The following is an 18,735-nucleotide window of genomic DNA, read 5'->3' as shown; positions in this document are numbered from 1 at the left end:
AGTTCTGCAGTAGTGGGAATAAATAGTCAACCAACACTCATCTACAATTATTTAATATTTTTAAAACGTTATAGATGAATAAACTATGCAGTATTAGTTAACAGTTTATCAACTACTTGTAAACACCTTCATGTAAAGTGTTACCGAGGTCCCCCACATCTCCCAACACCCACTGACCTTGCATATTACCAGCACAGTTGAGTAGCCTAAACATCTAGGACTTGGCAATACAACAGCAAGGTACGGGGAGGCCAGTCCGGCTCAACATGCAATCAATAAATCAATAGATGTTCTCACAAAGAAACCTCAAACTACACACTAGTAAATATTATTGAAATACATTTAAAATAATAAAAATCAAACCGTCAATCTTTATTGTCCCCAAACATGGTCTAGGCTCCTGCTTTATACCATAAAGACACACTTTTTTCACGCCACTTTGATATTTTCCCTAACCCTTTTCCTAACATTAACCTCAGTCTCCTAACCTGCTATGTTGCATCTCCTAACCTGCTCCATAAATTATCCTAACCTACTACTTGAAGTGGCGTGAAAAGATTGTTTCCCTTATACCGCAGTCATAAATGAGATCATCATCACAAACATCACATTGCTTCCTGTGTCATGATTATTGTCTTGGTTTTAGGATACGAATAGATCTTAATTGTCTGGGCAGTGAAGATAAAAGCACTTGATTTATTAATGTTAATTTATTTAATTAATAATTCAGTTATTTTGTAAGTGGACCACGGATTTGAAGTGGACACTGGACAGCGGTTCCTTTTGACCGTAGTTATACACTGATTTCCTAATGCATGAATCATTAGGAAATCCTCAGGGCATCATCATGGCTTATCTTACCAATGGCTTATCTTACCAATGATTCGCACGAATGAGTCGCGTGTAGGAAAATCGACGTCTCCCCACAATGCCTCTTACTAGGTCAAAGTTAAAAGGTAGCCGCGACTGGCTGTGGCGATTTGGATGCGTTTCGCGCGCAGAACACAGACAGTGTTTCAAGAAAGGGAACCAATATATAGCCTATAGATTAAGGTAAGTGTATCTTTCCGTTAAACTGAATGACAACTGATTAAACGGGCCGTTTCTAAATAGAGGCTACTTCCATCAACTCATCACACAGAGAATGCAGAGCAAATGGTGCATAGGAGACGCGCCCTGTGTGTGGTTAAAGCCATAGCCTGCCATATAATATTGAACTTTGTCCAGAGGTAAACACGGTGTCGGTCACTACTACCTCATTGTGCAAAGGTCGGAAAAATTATCCTATAATAGGATAAGCGCTATAATTTGTTATACTTTGATGCTCAGTATCGGTTTCTAACACTTGTTCTCGTAAGGAAAGGGGTAAGTTAAACGCTGTGTAGCCTTATTTGAAGCGATAAACTGAATTAGGAAACGTAGTATTTGTCAACATGCTATTATTGACGTTTGAATCCTTATTAGTTTTCTTATTCTAAACCGATTCTGACAGTGAAGACAGAGGGAACGAAAACAATCAACATAGAGGGGAAGAAAACAATCAATTGAAATGGTTCTACTTTTATTAATTCAGAATAAGACCTATGGAAACCAATAGCCTAACAACAGGCCTGACAATGCTATATCATTTTGGGAAATGAGAGACAGTTGCCTTGAACCATACCACCAGAATAGATTATAGCCTATGCATAACGCATCATTTTCATTTTAACCCAACTTTAATCCATGCGGTTTGATAGGTCCTCTACTTCTATTCAAGATGAACTTCGCTCTGGAGACGCTTCAGGTGCTGGCCATGTCTATATATTATAACCTGGAGGCACTTGTAAAACTCTTCATCCCTTCGCGGAAGAAGAGTGTTGCGGGAGAAACTATCCTCATCACAGGGGCGGGTAGCGGCATCGGCAGGCTGATTGCGCTTGAGTTCGCCTCCATGGGCGTCACGCTGGTGCTGTGGGACATTAGCCAGGATGGCAACAAGGAAACTGTTCGACTGGTGAAGGAAAAGGGCGCTGCCAGGGTGCACTCATACATCTGTGACTGCAGCAACAAGGCAGAGGTGTACTCAGTGGCTGACCAGGTGAGTTTATATGGTCTATATACCTGGCCAGGTATGGATGTTATCAACCATGTTCTACCACTTTCCTACAGCAGGTAATAGTTTGAAGGTCTGTAGTATTAAGCCTACAGTACTGTATTTTCCGAACATACACTGATCTTCGTAGTTGTAATTTGAGCTGTTGCAAATATACCGCAAAGCTCCTTCCTGAAACCATGCAAATGTATGTGAGAGGGAAGATATTTACATAAATGAATGATCAACCCAATGTCTATTATACTGTACAACAACTCAAAGGGCCTCCATGCTTTTGGGGCAAATGCTGAAAGACTCCCACACATTCCATGTATGCTCTGTTCAGGTCCACTTCATGACTACAGCTCCTTGTAAACCAGGAGATTCCTAACACCACTGTGTTAGGGTATAATTAGGCCCTCAAATAAAGGCCTTATGATATATGTAATGTATTGTCATAAATAATTACATTTTAAAGTAAGGCTGGTGGAACCGTTCATAGAGGATTCTAGGAAGAACCCTCCAAAGATAAAAGGGTTCCCGGTAGAACCGTTCACAGACGGTTCTAGGAAGAACCTTTAGATGATAAAATGGTTCTTGGTAGAACCCTTCATAGAGGGTTCCCTATGGGGACAAACCGAAGAATCCTGTATGGTTCTACTTAGCACCTTTTTTTCTAAGAGTGTAGAGGGCCTGCAGAGATTAGTTGTAATCTGTGTGACCTCTGTGCTCCTTGTATGGTATATTTAGGCCCAGTTCCATTTCTGTTCTTAGCCTGTTACTTCTATACAACATGCTATATTATGTGTTGATTGACAGGTGAAAAGGGAAGTGGGAGACGTGACAATCCTTATAAACAATGCAGGCATTGTCACAGGGAGGAAGTTCATGGATGCTCCCGACAGCCTGATTGAGAAGTCTATGGAGGTCAACTCCAATGCTCACTTCTGGGTGAGTTGGAATTTTTATCATGAACATTTTGGCTTTTTACACGACAAGTCAAATCAAAATCTAATCTAATCTAATTTTATTTGTCAAATGCCTCGTATACAATAGGTGGAGACTAACAGTGAAATGCTTAAGGGTCCTTTTCCAACAATGCAGAGTTAAAGATAAATCTAAAAAATATAAATAGTGACACAAGGAATAAATACACAGTGAATAACAAAAAACAATAACATGGCTATATACAGGGAGTACCAGTACCGAGTCGATATGCAGGGGTGCGAGGCAATTGAGGTAGCTATGTACATATAGGTAGGGGTAAAGTGACATAGATAATAGACTGAGCTGTAGCAGCAGCGTATGTGGACCAGTAGCAGCAGTGTATGTGGTGAGTGTGTGTGTGTGTGTGTGTGTGTGTGAGAGAGTGTGTGTGTGGTGTCAGTATGCATGTGTGCGCATGTAATGTGTGTGTGGGCATATATAGTGTGGGTATGTGTGTGTTGGGGTGTAAGAGGAAGTATGTGTGAGTGTGTGGGTATAGACCAGTGTGTGTGCATAGAGTCAGTGCAAGAGAGTTAGTAAAAAAAAGGGTCAATGCAGGTAGTCCAGGTAACCATTTGGTTAGCTATTTAGCGGCCTTATGGCTTGGGGGTTGAAGCTGTTCAGGGTCCTGTTGGTTCCAGACTTGGTGCACTAGTACCGCATGCCATGCAGTAGCAGAGAGAACAGTCTATGGCTTGGGTGTCTGGAATCTTTGAAAATGTTTTGGGCCTGACACCGCCTGATATAGGGGTCCTGGATGGCAGGGAGCTTGGCCCAGCGATGTTCTGTGCCGTACTCACCACCCTGTGTAGCGCCTTGCGGAATGGGTGTCTTGCAGTTGCCGTACCAAACGGTGATGCAGCCAGTCAAGATGCTCTCAATGGTGTAGCTGTATAACTTTTTGAGGATCTGAGGACCCATGCCAAAAAGTTTCAGCCTCCTGAGGGGGAAGAGGTGCTGTTGTGCCCTCTTCACAACTGTGTGGGTGTGTGTCAACCATGTTAATTCCTTAGTGATGTGGACACAGAGGAACTTGAAGCTCTCGACCTGCTCCACTACAGCCCCATTGATGTGGATGGGGGCGTGCTCGCCCCTCCGTTTCCTATAGTCCACGATCAGCTCCTTTGTCTTGCTAATGTTGAGGGAGAGGTTGTTGTCCTGGCACCACACTGCCAGGTCTCTGACCTCCTCCATATAGGCTGCCTCATTGTCGTCGATGGTTAGCTCTACCAACGTCGTGTCGTCAGCAAACTTGACGATGATGTTGGAGTCGTGCGCGGCCACGCAGTCGTGGGTGAACAGGGAGTACAGAGGGGGACTTAGCACACATCCCTGAGGGGCCCCCGTGTTGATGGTTAGCGTGATGTTGCCTACCTCCACCGCCTGGGGGGGCGGCCCGTCAGGAAGTCCAGTATCCAGTTGCAGAGGGAGGTGTTCAGTGCCAGGATCCTGAGCTTGGTGATGAGCTTGGAGGGGACTATGGTGTTGAATGCTGAGCTGCAGTCAGTGAACAGCCTTCTTACATAGGTATTCCTTTTGTCCAGGTGGGTGAGGGCAGTGTGGAGTGCAATAGAGATTGCGTCTTCTGTGGAACTGTTGGGGCTGTATGCGAATTGGAGTAGGTCCATGCTCACGTCGCTGGGCAGCTCGCGGCTGGGTTACCCTTTGTATTCTGTGATGGTATGCAAGCTCTGCCACATCCGTCGAGCGTCAGAGCTGGCGTAGTAGGATTTGATCTTAGTCCTGTATTGACGCTTTGCCTGTTTGATGGCTCGGCGGAGGTCATAGTGGGATTTAATTTAAGGTTCCAGATTAGTGTCCCGCTCCTTGAAAGTGGCAGCACTAGCCTTTAGGTCAGTGCGGATGTTGACTGTAATCCATGGCTTCTGGTTGGGGTATGTACGTATGGTCACTGTGGGAATGATGTTGTCGATGCATTTATTAATGAAGCCAGTGACTGATGTGGTAAACTCCTCAATGTTATCGGATGAATGCCGGAACATATTCCAATCTGTGCTAGCGAAACAGTCCTGGTAGCTTAGCATCTGCTTCATCTGACCACTTCGGTATTGAGCGCATCACTGGTACTTCCTGTTTGAGCTTTTGGTTTTTTAAGCAAGAACCAGGAAGATAGAATTATGGTCTGATTTGCCAAAGGAAGAGCAAGGGAGGGCCTTGTATGCGTTTCTGTGTGTGGAGTAAAGGTGATCTAGAGTTTTGTCACCGCTAGTTGCACAGAGGTGCTGGTAAAAATGAGGTCAAACGGATTCCAGTTTCCCTGCATTAATGAAAACTCATTTGGTAAATAGTATGGTCTGCAGCTTATCATGAGGTATTTTAACTCAGGCGAGCAAAAACTTGAGACTTCCTTAACATTAGAGACTGCGCACCAGCTTTTGTTAACAAAGAGACACACCCCTCCTCCCTTCATCTTACCTGAGTCTGCCGTGCGGTCTAGACGATGCATAGAAAAACCAGCGAGATTTATATTCATGACCTCGGTCAGCCAAGACTCTGAGAAACATAGGATATTACAGTTTTTCAGGTCCTGATGATAGGATAGTCTCGAACGGAGCTCATCCAGTTTGTTCTCCAGTGATTGCACGTTCACCAATAGAACAGAGGATAATGGGGGTCTATTTGCTCGCCAACGTAGTCTCGTCAGGGTACCAGGTACATTTTGTTTGTGACATGCGTCAAATACAACAGGTGTAGACTTTATTGTGAAATGCTTACTTACGAGCCCTTTCCCCAAATTCCTAAAAAGTAAGAACATTTGCACACAAAATAAGGAAATAGTAACACAATAAAATAACAATATCGAGGCTATATACAAGGAGTACCGGTACCGAGTCATTGTGCTGGGGTACGAGGTAGTTGAGGTGATTGAGGTAATATGTACATATACTGTAGGTAGGGGTAAAAGCGACTAGGCAATCAGGATAGATAATAAACAGATAATAAACAGAGTAGCAGCATCGTGTGTGAAGAGTGAAAGAGTGTGAAAGTGTGTCTATGTGTGAGAGTGTGTGTGTGTGTGTGGCGTCAATATGCATGTGTGTGTGTTTTGTGTGTTTGAGTGTGTGTGTGTATGTATTGGACTATCGGTGTAGTAGGTGTGAGTGTGTGGGTAGAGAGAGTCGAGTGAGTGTGCATAGAGTCGGTGCAAGAGAGTCAGTGCAACAACAAAAAAAGAGGTCAAATAGTCTGGGTAGCCATTTGATTAACTGTTCAGTAGTCTTATGGCTTGGGGGTAGAAGCTGTTCAGGAGCCTTTTGGTCCCAGACTTGACACTCCGGTACCGATTGCCGTGCGATAGCAGAGAGAACAGTCAATGACTTGGTTGGCTGGAGTCTTTCACAGTTTTTAGGGCCTTCCTCTGACACCGCCTGGTATAGAGGTCCTGGATGGTAGGGAACTCGGCCCCAGTGATGTACTGGGCCGTACACACTACCCTCTGTAGCGCCTTGCACTTGGATGTCAATTATTTACCATACCAAGCGGTGATGCAGCCAGTCAAGATACTCTCAGTGGTACAGCTGTATAACTTTTTGAGGATCTGCAGCACCATCTTTTCAAGTCTAAGAGTAAAAGAGTAGCATAGGGAATGATAGATGGCCCAAGGCCGCAGGATGTGCCAGACCAGCCTATGGAAATAACTCTAAACACAACACAACATGCTTGTATCAATATAGGTGTAAGATAAACATAAAAGACTTAGACAAGGAGAGACGAAGAACATGTTCAAATATCAGTGCCCATGGGGTATTTTTACTTCCAATGTGATTAAATGATATGCATAGCATGTCACCAGCAAAGTAATTCTCAACAATGATCATCTGTTTTCCCCCAGACTTACAAGGCGTTTCTCCCTGCAATGGTAGCCAGTAACCATGGTCACCTGGTGAGCATCGCCAGCTCTGCTGGACTGATTGGAGTCAACGGCTTGGCAGGTTAGATATACTCATCTCACTCACTGCCCCTCTAAAGTGGGATTTAAATGTTTTACCCAACATCACTTACCCATGTACTGGTTATTTTGTGATAGCAAAAACAGGTTATTTTGTGATAACAAAAACAGGTTATTTTGTGATAACAAAAAACGCTAAACCCCATAACTATGCAATTACTATATAACACCATGTCATTAGATACATTAGATACAAGAGGAACTTAATGTTAGGTGGAAGTTTTGGTGAGGGAGGCCCTACTCTCTCCTTTGCCAGATGTTTAGTTCATTTCATTCCGATCTCCTCTGCATTATTGTAGCCATTTGCTACAGCCTGTCAACTATGTCTCTGCCTATCCCTGTTCTCTCCTCTCCGCACAGGCTACACAAACGCCTCACACCGCGTGGCTGCTGCCTCTCTAACCTGGTGGTCCCTGCACGCACCCCACACCTGGAGTTCCAGGTCTCAGGCAGCCTCTGGAACTGCCGTTCTGCTGCCAACAAAGCTGACTTCATCCCAGCCTATGCTAACCTCCAGTCCCTCGACTTCCTGGCGCTGACGGAAACATGGATTACCACTGAAAACACTGCTACTCCTACTGCTCTCTCCTCGTCTGACCATGTGTTCTCGCATACCCCGAGAGCATCTGGTCAGAGGGGTGGTGGCACAGGAATCCTCATCTCTCCCAAGTGGACATTCTCAATTTTTCCCCCTAACCCATCTGTCTATCTCCTCATTTGAATTCCATGCTGTCACAGTCACTAGCCCATTTAAGCTTAATATCCTTGTCATCTATCGCCCTCCAGGGTCCCTTGGAGAGTTCATCAATGAGCTTGACGCCTTGATAAGTTCCTTTCCTGAGGATGGCTCACCCCTCACAGTTTTGGGGGATTTCAACCTCCCTACGTCTACATTTGACTCATTTCTCTCTGCCTCCTTCTTTCCACTCCTCTCCTCTTTTGACCTCACCCTCTCACCGTCCCCCCCTACTCACAAGGCAGGCAATACGCTTGACCTCATCTTTACTAGATGATGCTCTTCTACTAATCTCACTGCAACTCCCCTCCATGTCTCCGACCACTACTTTGTTTCCTTTTCTCTCTCGCTCTCCTCCAACACTACTCACTCTGCCCCTACACAGATGGTAATGCGCCGCCGCAACCTTCGCTCTCTCTCTCCCACTACTCTCTCCTCTTCCATCCTATCATCTCTTCCCTCTGCTCAATCCTTCTCTCTCCAATCTCCTGATTCTGCCTCCTCAACCCTCCTCTCCTCCCTTTCTGCATCCTTTGACTCTCTGTGTCCCCTAACCTCCCGGCCGGCTCGGTCCTCCCCTCCAGCTCCGTGGCTTGATGACTCATTGCGAGCTCACATAACAGAGCTCCGGGCAGCGGAGCGGAAATGGAAGAAAACTAAACTCCCTGCCGACCTGGCATCTTTTCACTCCCTCCTCTCTACATTTTCTTCATCTGTTTCTGCTGCTAAGGCCACTTTCTACCACTCTAAATTCCAAGCATCTGCCTCTAACCCTAGGAAGCTCTTTGCCACATTCTCCTCCCTGCTGAATCCCCCCCCCCTCCTCTCTGTGGATGACTTCGTCAACCACTTTGAAAAGAAGGTTGACGACATCCGATCCTCGTTTGTTAAGTCTAATGACACTGCTGGTCCTACTCACACTGCCCTACCCTATGCTTTGACTTCTTTCTCCCCTCTCTCTCCAGATCAAATCCTGCGACTTGTGACTGCAGGCCGCCCAACAACCTGCCCGCTTGACCCCATCCCCTCCTCTCTTCTCCAGACCATCTCCGGTGACCTTCTCCCCTACCTCACCTCGCTGATCAACTCATCCTTGACCGCTGGCTATGTCCCTTCCGTCTTCAAGAGAGCGAGAGTTGCACCCCTTCTCAAAAAACCAACACTCGATCCCACTGATGTCAACAACTACAGACCAGTATCCCTTCTTTCTTTTCTTTCCAAAACTATTGAGCGTGCCGTCTTTAGCCAACTCTCTTGCTATCTCTCTCAGAATGACCTTCTTGATCCAAACCAGTCAGGTTTCAGGACTGGTCATTCAACTGAGACTGCTCTTCTCTGTGTCACGGAGGCTCTCCGCACTGCTAAAGCTAACTCTCTCTCCTCTGCTCTTGTCCTTCTAGACCTGTCTGCTGCCTTTGATACTGTGAACCATCAGATCCTCCTCTCCACCCTCTCCGAGCTGGGCATCTCCGGCGCGGCTCACTCCTGGATTGCGTCCTACCTGACCGGTCGCTCCTACCAAGTGGCGTGGCGAGAAGCTGTCTCCGCACCACGTGCTCTCACCACTGGTGTCCCCCAGGGCTCAGTTCTAGGCCCTCTCCTATTCTCCCTATACACCAAGTCACTTGGCTCTGTCATATCCTCACATGGCCTCTCCTATCATTGCTACGCTGACGATACACAACTAATCTTCTCCTTTCCCCCTTCTGATAACCAGGTGGCGAATCGCATCTCTGCATGTCTGGCAGACATATCAGTATGGATGACGGATCACCACCTCAAGCTGAACCCTGGCAAGACGGAGCTGCTCTTCCTCCCGGGGAAGGACTGCCCGTTCCATGATCTCGCCATCACGGTTGACAACTCCGTTGTGTCCTCCTCCCAGAGTGCGAAGAGCCTTGGCGTGACCCTGGACAACACCCTGTCGTTCTCCGCTAACATCAAGGCGGTGACCCGATCCTGCAGGTTCATGCTCTACAACATTCGGAGAGTACGACCCTGCCTTACACAGGAAGCGGCACAGGTCCTAATCCAGGCACTTGTCATCTCCCGTCTGGATTACTGCAACTCGCTGTTGGCTGGCCTCCCTGCCTGTGCCATTAAACCCCTACAACTCATCCAGAATGCCGCAGCCCGTCTGGTGTTCAACCTTCCCAAGTTCTCTCACGTCACCCCCCCTCCTCCGCACACTCCACTGGCTTCCAGTTGAAGCTCGCATCCGTTACAAGACCATGGTGCTTGCCTATGGAGCAGTGAGGGGAACGGCACCTCCGTACCTTCAGGCTCTGATCAGTCCCTACACCCAAACGAGGGCATTGCGTTCATCCACCTCTGGCCTGCTGGCTCCCCTTCCTCTGCGGAAGCATAGTTCCTGCTCAGCCCAGTCAAAACTGTTCGCTGCTCTGGCACCCCAATGGTGGAACAAGCTCCCTCACGACGCCAGGACAGCGGAGTCACTCACCACCTTCCGGAGACATTTGAAACCCCCCCCCCCCCAAAAAAAATAAAATAAAAATAAAAAATAAAAATAAAATATTGGTCAAGTGGTTATCCCACTGGCTATAGGGTGAATGCACCAATTTGTAAGTCGCTCTGGATAAGAGCGTCTGCTAAATGACGTAAATGTGCCCTTGAGCAAGGCACTTAACCCTAATTGCTCCTGTAAGTCGCTCTGGATAAGAGCGTCTGCTAAATGACTAAAATGTAAAAATGTAAAATGTCATTGCCCGATGTCCATTAAGGGAAGGCAATCATTGATTCTCTGCTGTGAACACTCAGAGTAATGCATTCCCATTCCTCTACTCTCTGTCTGTGCTCAGATTACTGTGCCAGTAAGTTTGCAGCTGTGGGCTTCGCTGAGTCTGTGGCGCTGGAGCTGCTAGCAACAAAGAAAAATGGAGTGAAGACCACCATTGTGTGTCCCTTCTTCATTAACACGGGGATGTTTGACGGCGCAATCACCAAGTGGGTCCACCATTCTGACGTACACACACACATACCCACACACGTTTTGCTACCAAAAGCTTTGTTAGAGGAAGTGCTGCCACAGTAGACACAATATGGAAATGTGTACAATGTTGCACTGTGCTATGTGTAGCTAGGCAATCAAATGCAATCTCTGCTTCACTTTGCTAGGCAGTGAAATTGTACTTTGTCAGTCTGTCTTGAGCAGTAGATTAAATACGATTTAGACCAGGGAGTGGAAATACAATTAATGGCAGTATACCATGGTGTGTAGATGACCTTCGATCATTGTCTAGGGGCAACCTCGCCCTACTACTTCTGTGACACCATCATAGACGCCATTGAGCCAGCTCTACCTGGACTGCCTAGGGCCATGTCCTTAGACGTCACTAGTGATCATGGTCGTTTGAGTGGCGTGTGTGTGTGTGTGTGTGTGTGTGTGTGTGTGTGTGTGTGTGTGTGTGTGTGTGTGTGTGTGTGTGTGTGTGTGTGTGTGTGTGTGTGTGTGTGTGTGTGTGTGTGTGTGTGTGTGTGTGTGTGTGTGTGATGTCAGAATGAGTTACAATGCTAGCATCGCTCAGTCTTCCTCTTTAACTATTTGGGCCCTTCCGTTTTTTCACTTAATTATTCATGCTGCTTGGTTCAATTCTTTACTGGCCACAGAGCAGAACAATGCCTACCACATCCTGTTACACACACACACACACTCTGTAGAATTTCAGAACGCAAATCAGGACCTAATCACAATAAGATTTGAATGAGATTGTGATGCTCTGATGTTGAAAGTTCCCACACAAAAGTCCTATGTTTTTATCACGTTGCTACGATGGTTTTTAAAAATTGATGGGTTCCTTTGAAAAAGTAACAGCCCTTGATTTCCAAAGAGATATTTGTTCTCCAAAGTTTATGGGTTTTATGTATTTTAAGGAACAGACTGAAGGCAGAAACTGATTACAAAGTGCAATGTTCATAGTGGCATAACATTTTAATGATTTGATCCATGAAGTGAAATGAAAAAGGGGCTTAGACAATCCTTTTTGAAGGCGTCAGTGCATGCAGTGTGTTTTTAGATGTAGATTCACACCATTACTTTGAACTGCTGATCAGTGAGAGAAATGTTTGTTTTTGTTTTGGGTGCTTCCTGCAGATGGCCAATTATCATGCCCATCCTGGAACCTGACTATGTGGCCAAAAAGATCATCCGTGCTATCCAAACTGACCAAGTGTACCTGTATATGCCTCGGATCCTCTACCTCGTCCTCGCCCTCAAGAAGTAAGAACTGTACCAAACACTATACATGATTTACATGAACCCCCAGGCCCTAGCCGCTACCTCCCCAGCCCAAGTCGTGTCTTAGGTTTAGATGTAATCAAACAGGTTTTCCATATATATATGCAGCATCTTTGTTTACACAACAGGGGCTCTACCTGCCTCTAGTACCCAAAAGCATTCTGCATTTTTGTTTGACTACTGGGTAAAACGGATACATTATATTCTACGTTAAATATACTAACTGAGGACTCCGAAAGAAAAGGGAAAGGGGGATACCTAGTCAAATGTGTCTTAAAAGTGTATTTATTTGTATTTATTAAGGCGTTATTATGATCCAACCAACACTGACTTTCAAACCTTTGTAATCAGCAATGATCTAGATTGGTGACACAGAAATAATGTATGGAGAGGACGAAACAGAGAAAACTGTTGACACTGGACTGAGAACAGTGGTGTAGTGAAGGGTAAACCTTTTTTATTTTGGCAAGCGGATACCCAACTTTTGCGCAGAAATGCATTGAAAGTATAGGGAGTGTTACTTTAATCACTGGGCTCAATTCAACCAAATCCACATTGCAGGATTTTCACAGCAAAATATAAACATAGTGGTTAAATAAAACAGCAGAATGGTTTAGGGACCTATGTGTGTGCAGAAGCGGGAGTTGTGTAAATAAAGCCACTACATGCATAAACATTGTTGTTTGTCCCTAAACTGGACAGACACCAACCAAATTGATCTGGTACTACATTGTGTCAAATGGTGTGGGGGCTATAAGCAAAGGTGCAATTAGTTATATCACAGTGAGTGAGTGAGTGAGTGAGTGAGTGAGTGAGTGAGTGAGTGAGTGAGAGAGAGAGAGAGAGAGAGAGAGAGAGAGAGAGAGAGAGAGAGAGAGAGAGAGAGAGAGAGAGAGAGAGAACATGTTTGTGGTGGTGCTTGTCTAAACACTACAGATTGCTCTGAGTGATTCATGCAGGCCTGCCACAGAGGGTACTTGACCTGACAGCTGCCTAGGTGGAGAGGTGCATGTGTAAACAAAGAGTGGAGAGGTGGTTGCGCGAGGGACAGAGAGTCGAAGGCAGGTCACGGGCACAAGCGCACATGCAAACACACAAATAAATGCACACGCATCGCACACATACTTACAGTACACTCGACCGCACGCACATACACAAACACCTTTCCGACATGTACATGAACTCGTATACACCCACCCATGTGTACTTATTTCACACAATAAACATGAACATGCTCACAAAAACAAGGTGACACACACCACACGATTCAATGTCAAAATAACTGTCTATGTACCTCTAGCCATTATGTCATGTTTATTTAGTGTTAAAGGATTTACATTTTACATATTTAGCAGACGCTCTTATCCAGAGCGATTTACAGTTAGTGAGTGCATACATTTTCATACTGGTCCCCCGTGGGAAACAAACCCACAACCCTGGCGTTCCAAGCGCCATGCTCTACCAACTGAGCTACACGAATGCTTTGGATAGTGGTTCATGTTAATAATTTATATCACAAACATATCAACACACAGGCATTGCCTTCAGAGGTGGTAGGGGAAGTTCATAACACGTGAGTGATTACAACACAGCCTAGACAGGAACTGGGAATGTAGACAGATATTTTCTCTACCACAGACTCTGCTTCTCTGCTGTAACACTGGGACATAGTTTAACTTTTTAGTAGGACTATTACCCCATTGCAAGAGGGGATTAATATTTCAACACACACCCACACCCACACTTACTAATCTGAGCACACTGATTCATCTAAGGATTCACTGACATTAATTCTAAACTGCATTTGAGCCCTTCATACAGGCCTAAAACTCCCACTCTTAATGCTGCATTTTTAAATAAATCCTATTGCTAATTGCAACTAATTTAATGAAAATGTATTCCTTGAATTTGATTGAAGTGCCAAAAATGCATAAATTGGAGAGATGATTAACTCACATAAGAGAACCTGGATTCTAAGGTGGACATTTAGTCAGTTGGGCTTTAGCTGGAAAGCTCTCCATGAAAGAAAGAGAGAGAGAGAGAGAGAGAGAGAGAGAGAGAGAGAGAGAGAGAGAGAGAGAAAGAGAGAGAGATGACTCACCTATTCCTCCACCTTCTTTATTTTTACTATTAATAATAGTGAAGACATCAAAACTATGAAATAAGGTATACAGAAGATAGCCCTATTTGGTAAAAGACCAAGTCCATATTATGGCAAGAACTGCTCAAATAAGCAAAGAGAAATGACAGTCCATCATTACTTTAAGACATGAAGGTCAGTCAATACGGAAAATTTCAAGAACTTTTAAAGTTTCTTCAAGTGCAGTCGCAAAAACCTTTAAGCGCTATGATGAAACTGGCTCTCATAAGGACTGCCACAGGAATGGAAGACCCAGAGTTACCCAGAGAGGATAAGTTCATTAGAGATACCAGCCTCAGAAATTGCAGCCCAAATAAATGCTTCACAGAGTTCAAGTAACAGACACATCCCAACATCAACTGTTCAGAGGAGACTGTGTGAATCAGGCCTTCATGGTCGAATTGCTGCAAAGAAACCACTACTAAAGGACACCAATAATAATAAGAGACTTGCTTGGGCCAAGAAACAATGGACATTAGACTGGTGAAAATTTGTCCTTTGGTCTGGAGTACAAATTTGAGATTTTTGGTTCCAACCGCCGTGTCTTTGTGAGACGTGGTGTGGGTGAACAGAAGATCACTGCATGTGTATTTCCCACCGTAAAGCATGGAGGAGGAGGTGTAATGGTGTGGGGATGCTTTGCTGGTTACACCGTCTGTGATTTATTTAGAATTCAAGGCACACTTAACCAGCATGGCTACCACAGCATTCTGCAATGATACGCAATCCCATCTGGTTTTGGCTTAGTGGGACTATCATTAGTTTTTCAACAGGACAATGACCCAACATACCTCCAGGCTGTGTAAGGGCTATTTTACCAAGAAGGAGAGTGATAGAGTGCTGCATCAGATGACCTGGCCTCCACAATCCCCCGACCTCAACCCAATTGAGATGGTTTGGGATGAGTCGGACCGCAGAGTGAAGGAAAAGCAGCCAACAAGTGCTCAGCATATGTGGGAACTCCTTCAAGACTGTTGGAAAAGCATTCCAGGTGAAGCTGGTTGAGAGAATGGCAAGAGCGTGCAAAGCTGTCATCAAGGCAAAGGGTGGCTATTTGAAGAATCTCAAATATAAAATATATTTTGATTTGTTTAACACTTTTTTGGTTACTACATGATTCCATGTGTTATTTCATAGTTTGATGTCTTCACTGTTATTCTACAAAAATAGTAAAAATAAAGAAGAACCCTTGAATGAGTAGGTGTTCTAAAACTTTTGACCGGTAGTGTACTTTATACCGAAAATGATTGTACAGTGAGGGAAAAAAGTATTTGATCCCCTGCTGATTTTGTACGTTTGCCCACTGACAAAGACATGATCAGTCTATAATTTTAATGGTAGGTTTATTTGAACAGTGAGAGACAGAATAACAACAACAAAAATCCAGAAAAACGCATGTCAAAAATGTTAGAAATTGATTTGCATTTTAATGAGGGAAATAAGTATTTGACCCCTCTGCAAAACATGACTTAGTACTTGGTGGCAAAACCCTTGTTGGCAATCACAGAGGTCAGACGTTTCTTGTAGTTGGCCACCAGGTTTGCACACATCTCAGGAGGGATTTTGTCCCACTCCTCTTTGCAGATCTTCTCCAAGTCATTAAGGTTTCGAGGCTGACGTTTGGCAACTCGAACCTTCAGCTCCCCCCACAGATTTTCTATGGGATTAAGGTCTGGAGACTGGCTAGGCCACTCCAGGACCTTAATGTGCCTCTTCTTGAGTCACTCCTTTGTTGCCTTGGCCGTGTGTTTTGGGTCATTGTCATGCTGGAATACCCATCCACGACCCATTATCAATTCCCTGGCTGAGGGAAGGAGGTTCTCAACCAAGATTTGACGGTACATGGCCCCGTCCATCGTCCCTTTGATGCGGTGAAGTTGTCCTGTCCCCTTAGCAGAAAAACACCCCCAAAGCATAATGTTTCCACCTCCATGTTTGACAGTGGGGATGGTGTTCTTGGGGTCATAGGCAGCATTCCTCCTCCTCCAAACACGGCGAGTTGAGTTGATGCCAAAGAGCTCCATTTTGGTCTCATCTGACCACAACAATTTCACCCAGTTCTTCTCTGAATCATTCAGATGTTCATTGGCAAACTTCAGACGGGCCTGTATATGTGCTTTCTTGAGCAGGGGGACCTTGCGGGCACTGCAGGATTTCAGTCCTTGACGGCGTAGTGTGTTACCAATTGTTTTCTTGGTGACTATGGTCCCAGCTGCCTTGAGATCATTGACAAGAGCCTCCCGTGTACATTTTACATTTTATTCATTTAGCAGACGCTCTTATCCAGAGCGACTTACAGTTAGTGAATACATTTTTTTTTTAATACTGGCCCCCCGTGGGAATCGAACCCACAACCCTGGCGTTGCAAACGCCATGCTCTATCAACTGAGCTACATCCCTGCCGGCCATTCCCTCCCCTACCCTGGACGACGCTGGGCCAATTGTGCGCCGCCCATGAGTCTCCCGGTCGCGGCCGGCTGCGACAGAGCCTGGATTCGAACCAGGATCTCTAGTGGCACAGTTAGCACTGCGATGCAGTGCCTTAGACCACTGCGCCACTCAGTTCTGGGCTGATTCCTCACCGTTCTCATGATCATTGCAACTCCACGAGGTGAGATCTTGCATGGAGCCCCAGGCCGAGGGAGATTGACAGTTATTTTGTGTTTCTTCCATTTGCGAATAATCGCACCAACTGTTGTCACCTTCTCACCAAGCTGCTTGGCGATGGTCTTGTAGCCCATTCCAGCCTTGAGTAGGTCTACAATCTTGTCCCTGACATCCTTGGAGAGCTCTTTGGTCTTGGCCATGGTGGAGAGTTTGGAATCTGATTGATTGATTGCTTCTGTGGACAGGTGTCTTTTATACAGGTAACAAGCTGAGATTATGAGCACTCCCTTTAAGAGTGTGCTCCTAATCTCAGCTCGTTACCTGTATAAAAGACACCTGGGAGCCAGAAATCTTTCTGATTGAGAGGGGGGTCAAATACTTATTTCCCTCATTAAAATGCAAATCAATTTATAACATTTTTTACATGCGTTTTTCTGGATTTTTTTGTTGTTATTCTGTCTCTCACTGTTCAAATAAACCTACCATTAAAATTATAGACAGATCATTTCTTTGTCAGTGGGCAAACATACAAAATCAGCAGGGGATCAAATACTGTTTTCCCTCACTGTAAAAGTTAATGTGGTGCATGATCATATGGAGTCCCTAGCATTTATGTCAGTCATAAAGACAATTTATGTTTGATTATTGATGTTTGAAGTGCAGCAGTTCTTCACATAATGGCTTTACTGCACATATACATGACGTACAGTATATGTACATGATTATTCAATTATTTTGTTCAGTATTTATTGGGTTTTGTGCATTGAGGAAAAAATAGGTCAATAATTTACAGCTACTGTGAAGTTGAATAAATAACCCCTGTCTCTTTTTATCAAGTGTGTTCTCTTCTCACAGCATTTTGCCCACTAAGATCGGGCTCCTATTGGGAGACTACCTGGGGGCATTCAATTTCATGGATGCATTCAAAGGCCATGGGAAGAAGGACTGAAGCATCCAATAAGTGCTCAGGAGGGGGGGCTCAATCCATTTCCCGCATGAAGTGCTGCAGTTAACAACCCTCTGTGAATCTAGACTACATTTTAAAAAGCTTTTCTGGCTTTTATAATGAAAGTAATATGTATATCCTACATACCGGTGCCTAACTACCTATATACAAATATGAAATACATTGTAGAATTTAATTGTTAGTGCACAAATAATTATTGACTATGAAGGATGTTTTAAAGAGCCATTAACAGTATACAGAGATGAAACAGTATACAGAGATGATGCACTCGTATGAAACTATGGTTACTAATTCTACCATATATGTTGTTAACTCTTTTGTTTTATAATAATAATAATAATATGCCATTTAGCAGACGCTTTTATCCAAAGCAACTTACAGTCATGCGTGCATACATTTTTGTGTATTTTACTATTGTGTGGGGATACAGTATGAAGTAAATGTCTGCTATTTTATGTCCAATGAGATTTCTCTCCAGAGTCACTTGAAATGTATTCATTTTTTACAAAAGCTACTGCCTTAAAGCAGTTGTTGAATGATTTCTTGCTTTTATGCATTTTATTTGAAGTATATGTATTGTTAGCCTTAATTATGTTATTGTCTTATGTAGCTTGTTTGTCAGTATCCACATCAAAAATTTAGTTGGGATATATTGCCATGGCAATAAAGCTGTTAAGAAACTTTAATAATTTAATTTAATATGCCAAAGTACACTTTGAAGGTTGCTGTTGTTTCAACTTGTTATGTGATAGTGTGAAATAATGGCACATATCATCATTATTCATTTACAGGTGCAGCCATGGTTATCTTTTTATATAATCCCAATCGTACATCATTTCTTAATGATTTACCATGTATGCCTCATATTAATCTTTGCTTGCTGGAAAGTTAAATGTTTGGAAAGCCTTACAACTGTCTGATCGCATAATAAATACATGATCTCAAATGAACATACCACATGGTTTATCTTCTTTATGCCATTGAAAAAAAGTAGGACAT

General features: G+C 44.3%; 1 protein-coding gene across 2 annotated transcripts; it reads left to right on the top strand.

Moving 5' to 3' along the window:
- Positions 1 to 947: 947 nt before the first annotated feature.
- Positions 948 to 18,686, top strand: sdr16c5b (short chain dehydrogenase/reductase family 16C, member 5b). 2 transcript variants are annotated; one of them, XM_041880294.2, is made up of 7 exons: positions 948 to 1,053; positions 1,740 to 2,080; positions 2,894 to 3,025; positions 6,915 to 7,014; positions 10,587 to 10,731; positions 11,879 to 12,004; positions 17,625 to 18,686. In XM_041880294.2, the coding sequence occupies exons 2-7, from the start codon at positions 1,760 to 1,762 to the stop codon at positions 17,716 to 17,718; spliced, it is 918 nt and encodes a 305-aa protein (XP_041736228.1). In that variant the 5' UTR covers positions 948 to 1,053; positions 1,740 to 1,759; the 3' UTR covers positions 17,719 to 18,686. The 2 variants fall into 2 exon arrangements, with proteins under 2 accessions (XP_041736228.1, XP_041736227.1); XM_041880293.2 differs by lacking the exon at positions 948 to 1,053 and adding an exon at positions 1,230 to 1,365.
- Positions 18,687 to 18,735: the final 49 nt, after the last annotated feature.

Source organism: Coregonus clupeaformis, chromosome 7 (assembly GCF_020615455.1).
Source record: "Coregonus clupeaformis isolate EN_2021a chromosome 7, ASM2061545v1, whole genome shotgun sequence".
Classification (NCBI taxonomy): domain Eukaryota; kingdom Metazoa; phylum Chordata; class Actinopteri; order Salmoniformes; family Salmonidae; genus Coregonus; species Coregonus clupeaformis.
The sequence above is the reverse complement of the archived record's forward strand: the minus strand, read 5'-3'. Positions and strand labels throughout refer to the sequence as shown.

Coding starts and splice junctions, on each gene's coding strand:
- sdr16c5b (XM_041880294.2), top strand. CDS start 1,760: ATGAACTTCGCTCTGGAGACGCTTCAGGTGCTGGCCATGTCTATATAT. Junction 10,732..11,878: donor TTTGACGGCGCAATCACCAA/GTGGGTCCACCA, acceptor TGCTTCCTGCAG/ATGGCCAATTATCATGCCCA. Junction 12,005..17,624: donor CTCGTCCTCGCCCTCAAGAA/GTAAGAACTGTA, acceptor CTCTTCTCACAG/CATTTTGCCCACTAAGATCG.